This window comes from Silene latifolia, chromosome X, assembly GCF_048544455.1.
Source record: "Silene latifolia isolate original U9 population chromosome X, ASM4854445v1, whole genome shotgun sequence".
Taxonomy (NCBI): Eukaryota; Viridiplantae; Streptophyta; class Magnoliopsida; order Caryophyllales; family Caryophyllaceae; genus Silene; species Silene latifolia.
This window is the reverse complement of record NC_133537.1, coordinates 209,495,385-209,500,958: the sequence shown is the minus strand read 5'-3', so window position 1 is coordinate 209,500,958 and position 5,574 is coordinate 209,495,385. Positions and strand designations below refer to the sequence as shown.

Sequence of the window (5,574 nt, the reverse complement as noted above, 5' to 3'; positions counted from 1 at the left end):
CTTGCCCATGTCTAGGAGTTTGTCCACCTCTTCATTAATGATAGAGTTGCGTTCAGGGGCAATCTTTCTCCTTTTCTGCTGTACATGCTTAAATGAAGTGTCAATATTAAGTTTATGGGTAATAATATTAGCATCTATACCAGTCATATCAAAGTGAGACCAGGCAAAACATAAAGACTTATTCTTAAGAAAACTTAGTAGTCCTGGTCTGATATTGTCAGGGACATCAGCTACTATTAGTACATGCCCGTCAGGATACTCGGGGTCTAAAAGTACCTGATCTGTTTCCATTTGGGTTTCTGTCAAATAAGTACTCCTAACAGGGTACTGTAATTGCTAGGCGAGAGACTTACCTGCCTTGGAAGGTTTTAAGGATTTAGTGTAACATTCGTGGGCACACTTTTGTTCACCTTTAATGGTTGCCATTCCCCACTCTGTTGGTATTTTGACGCATTGGTGATAGGTTTAAGGAATAGCTCTAACATTTTGGATCCAAGGCCTGCCTAGGATGGCATTGTAGGATGAAAGGTAATCCAGGACTCCAAATCTTTCATATGATGAGACTCCTTCAACGTAAGTTGGCAGGTAGATTTCTCCCAGAGTGTTCTTGGTTTCACCACTGAATCCTACCAGGACATTTGATTTCTTTATGATCTGATTCTCGTCAATCTTCATGGTTTTCAAGACATCGAGCATAATTAGATTGACTGAGCTGCCACCATCTACTAAAATTCTCAGGACATGAGCAATTCCAATTTGCATGGTGATGACTAGGCCATCTTGATGGATATTAGAGATTTCCTGTATGTCAGTATCATCAAAAGTAATCTGAGGTAAATTTCTAGGTTTAAAAGGACATTTCATTTTTGACTCCCTGGCTATTTTCTTTGCAGCTGAGCTAGTCAGGCTGCAGATTTCAGATCCTCCATTGATTAACTTGACTTCATAGATGGGTGGTGCTGGAGGCAGGTCACGTTGTGGTCTTTCCTGGCCCTTTCTTGTTCTATTGTCTTCCCTGTTCTTTAATGGCATCAGATCTTTCAAGTAGCCTTTCTTTAACAGGTAAGCCACTTGCATGCGTAGTCCCGGGTATTCCTCTGTTGTATGTCCTATGTCCATGTGAAACTCACACCATCTTATTGTGTCTTTCCTTGAGTTACGATTATCTGTCTTCTTAGGCCACTTGACAATGTCTCCCATGTTGTCAAGCCTTTTGATCAATCCTACAGTATTAACAGATAAGTTATATTCCTGAATAGGGGAATAAGTATAGGAGTTACCTCGTTGCTCATGAGCATAGTTGACTTCTGATCTGTCAGGCCTGGTATAAGGGGATGGCCTGGAACTGCTTCCTCTGCGATTGAAACTTTTCCTGTTGGATCTTTCATATCCTGAAGCACTGTCAGTGGCTTCAGCTTTGAAGTTTTTGTCTTCCTCCAATCTGATGTAGCCGATAGCCTTTGCCTGGACGTCTTCAAAAGTCAGGCAAGGTTTCATAGTTACCTCATCATAGAAGTCACTGTCCAATGGTAACCCTTGTCTGAAAGCTTCCACGGCTGTTCCAAAACCACATATGGGGATTGATACTTTTTCTTTGTTGAATCTGGTCAGGAATGCTCTGATTATCTCGCCAGGCTTTTGCTTAATTCTGTATAGGTCACTGGATATCTTTTCGAGTTCTCTGCTGCTGGCAAATTGATGGTTGAACGAGTTTATCAAATATGCAAAGGACATGATGCTTCCATTTGGCAGATTGATATACCACTGGAGGGAAGGTCCAGTCAGGGTTGTCCCAAAGCCATTGCACATGCATACTTATTGCAGCTGGAGGCTGCCAACATTCTTTGTTTGTTGTAGTATACATGGTTTTGAGGGTGTGTAGTTCCATCATATATTCTCATTGATGGCACCACAAACTTCTTAGGTAGATCTATCTTTGCTATTTCATCCACGAAGGGTGAGTCAACATAACTTTCAGGGTTGGCTTCCTCAATGGTTGCAGGTACCCCAGGGATCTTCTCAAATTTCTCATGGAGTTTCTGGATTTCCTGGAGCATGGTCATCATTATAGTTGTGTTAGTCTGATCTTGAACAGCCTCTTCATTTGGAGTAGCTTCCGAGTCTGTGTCATCTTCTCCTACTTTGGATTTTGATGGAGTTGGAGTACCAAAGTTGGAAAAATCAACGTTCCTGATGATTGAAGTGAATGGGGTTCCAGGCTGAACCTTCAATTTTGAGCCTGAAGCTTTGTCTCCCAGCCTTTGCTTCAAACTAGATTCCATTTCCTTTAGTTTCATGACTTCAGCCTCAGCCTGGGCCATTTCCAACAGTTGTTGCTTGGCAGTAGCCAGTTGTTGTTCAATGTTATCTCCAGTCATTTATTGGGAGAGTTTTTGTGTTGTTTGGATTTAGGTTTTGATTATTTTTGAGCTAGATGCCCCACGGTGGGCGCCAATTATTTTAGCAAGATTTCTAACTAGGATAATGTCCTGCCAGGGGTATGATTGCAGGGTAATCTAACTCAAAACAAGTAACCTGGCCAGTATGACAAAATGAATAAAGAACAAATAAGAAAGTGGGACACAAGGATTTATACATGGAAAAACCCTGAGAATAAGGGAAAAAACCAAGGGCAACAAGCCAGGAGGGATTATTACTATGATTTTAGGTAACCTGATAGGGGATATGTGTGTCAGGCGAAGTATAAAGTGTGGCTGCTTAATAATAATGCTAAGTGATGTATTAATTACAAGTTTTAGAATAAAAGCACAAGAGAATGAGTAAGTAAGCAAGTGATCCTCTTCTTTTCTTCTTCTTTGCTATTTATAGTAGCCTTGCAATAGTCCTTGGAGGTTGGTTTAGGGTTTCCTGGTAAATAGGCCTCGTGCCCTATTTACACGGGAATGGTTTGATGACTAAACAAATGGCTGCCTCTATTTCTGCTAAGTTGACCGTATCAAAACCGTTGTGAACATTGTTGAATGAGTCTTCTGTGCAAATATATAGGAACTACTTTGAAGAGCTTTTGATGTCGCCTGACGCCTTCAGGTTATGCTTTATCATGTGGCTTGGTGAGATGTCTTCTCAGGCATGGCTTTAACGAATGCCTTGTTAGAAATCTATATCTCATTGTTACAACATATTCATATATGTTTCAAAATTAATTTAGTCATAAAATTAATTAGATCTTATGCATGCAAACATAAGTAAATATAAAGAAGAAATCATCATTCTTACATTGGAAATTTCGGATTATTGGGCACAAGTGAGTTCTCCTACTCACTTGTTCTTGAGCTTCCTAAAATGGATGAACAAAGGATTCAAGTACAGAATCCCACCCAAGGAATAATACCCAAGGTAACCACTTAACAAAATTAATATTATTAATACTAGAACAATATTAATTTAAATAAAATTGACCCAAAAATATTTATTTTGGTCTCTTAATTTCGGTTAAGAGAAGGGAGAATAAGAAGTAATTTTATCTCTCTAAAATCTATATTTTTGATGTTAGAATGAATGAATAATACACTAATCTTTTAGGTAGTGTATAAGGTAAATTATAGAGAAAAACCCATGGTTTTCTCTATGATAAAACCGGGTAGGGGGAGGGGTGGTGATGGCCAATGCATGAGCAAGGTGTTCTTCACAAGAGCAAGTAGGTATGTATGGCTAGGTTTAGGTAAAATGATTATGTTTTCCACTTAATTAATCAACACAATATTTATCCTAAATCACCCCCACTATTTCGGTCCAAATACGATAAAATGGATTCCATTTTATCTTTGTCCATTTGTCACATGTTATAAGACATGTAAAATTGTCATGTATTTTTAACATATTAAAAATCAACGTATTAATAAAATACGTCATGTACAAAATCGACTTAGCAATTCAAATTACTTATACCAAAACACTTTACCAATCATAAATTACAACATCTTGTATTTATAATAATCAATTCATTCTGTTTCAATTGTTTCCGTAAACAATAATTTCATCTAAGTAATAAAACAATTCGATTACTTAGACCGTATCTTATTTAATAAGATTATAATGAGATACGTAAATATTACTTCCAAAATCGTCCGTCAATTTAAAGTAATTTAATTAACCCGTATCTTCATACGATCAATTAAATAATCAATTAAGAGTGTTACCCTTTAGGTATCACCTAAGGGGATCAACTGATCACCACCGTCGCACGACAGTAATGTCAAACTCTAGTCAGCCAATCATTACCGATATGTGTGGACCAGTTGACAGTAAAATATTACTTCCCAATTGTATTTTTAAAATGAGACTTCAACATGTGATCATCATGATCGACAGTTGTGATCACATTATTGTCGGAGGACACATATTCCAACAATCTCCCACTTGTCCTCGACAAGTGTGCGTCACCAATTCCCTTGTCCTATTACTATCTCCCACTCAATGCAAGGTGTCTTTCAGGTCGTACTTGCAAGTGATCATATCGAGAGTGGTTTCCTCGATCTGGAGAACAACTGATTGACCGGAATCATCCACCATGGATACCTTCCGAGCGTGGCCACGCATTTCCAGTTCATTACTCCTCGAGTGGCCCTGAGATATTTTTATAACCCTGACTAGGGGTGGACAATTCCTATCGCACTTATTCCCTTCGACTAGCCACAACCATCATAACCCAAAATATGCCCATTTGACACCATTTACGAAGGTCGTAGTAACACAAATCAAAGTTAATCTGAAACTGTGCCATCTTAGGCGAACAGTCTTTAGTCAAAAGAATCGACTCATTAGAATACTATAGTAGCTCTCGCCACGACCACGCTATATAAATTTGCCAGAACTCTATAAGCGGTCATAAGTCCCGACAAGTTGTTTCCAACAGTCTGCCTATGTGATCGACTAGTCATCACACATGACTCCATGGCACTTGAACTTGCCATCAATCGCATCACATTCTAGTTACTTCGAGACGTCACCTCATGTAAGCAACTATGGGCGAATACAATGCTAATCCGTGTTCACTATAACGGGGTCCAATTGTCTCTACAACCCGTTTGGATGTAACAAAGTATAAGGTGAGTTAATAATAACTCAAACGACAAATGTCGACATCACATTCGGGTAGTCAATACAATATTACAACCTTGTGATGCATATCGTAAGTGTATAAACACTAGTCGATTGCAATAGAAGTTTAACATGCCATGTGTCCATGTGTTCAAACTTCTTTTATCGCATTTTCCCTTATATTCATGTTATCTCTCATAGCATGAACCTTACCAAGTACACATATAGGTTCCCAACCTCGGTTTCGGTTCTTTATCTTGAAAGACCTTTCTGGTTGTTTATCACATAACCAACTAATTTTGCGGTGGATAATTTAACTTGCACTAGTCAAGTGTTCTACCCACTCACAATGCACTAGGTATATGTTTTGTAGAGTCTTGCAACAATTGTGAAGATGATTAGCCTAGCACTTCTCATAAGTCCCAGCATATTAGAAAATATCAGTTTTGAGTAACTTCTTACTTCAACTAAGTATTTTCAAAGCTTCTTATTTCTCCTCTTAGCTTGAATAGC

At 38.6% G+C, this 5,574-nt stretch overlaps 1 protein-coding gene across 1 annotated transcript; it reads right to left on the bottom strand.

The window, feature by feature from the left end:
- Positions 1-465: 465 nt before the first annotated feature.
- On the bottom strand, positions 466-1,734 carry LOC141619152 (uncharacterized). The gene is made up of 3 exons (XM_074436171.1): positions 1,368-1,734; positions 892-1,223; positions 466-801 (listed from the first exon to the last, which is right to left on the bottom strand). Exons 1-3 carry the CDS (start codon positions 1,732-1,734, stop codon positions 466-468), a joined length of 1,035 nt encoding a protein of 344 aa, XP_074292272.1.
- Positions 1,735-5,574: the final 3,840 nt, after the last annotated feature.

Coding starts and splice junctions, on each gene's coding strand:
- LOC141619152 (XM_074436171.1), bottom strand. CDS start 1,734: ATGTCCTTTGCATATTTGATAAACTCGTTCAACCATCAATTTGCCAGC. Junction 1,224..1,367: donor TGAAAGATCCAACAGGAAAA/GTTTCAATCGCA, acceptor TTAATACTGTAG/GATTGATCAAAAGGCTTGAC. Junction 802..891: donor GCAGCCTGACTAGCTCAGCT/GCAAAGAAAATA, acceptor ACTGACATACAG/GAAATCTCTAATATCCATCA.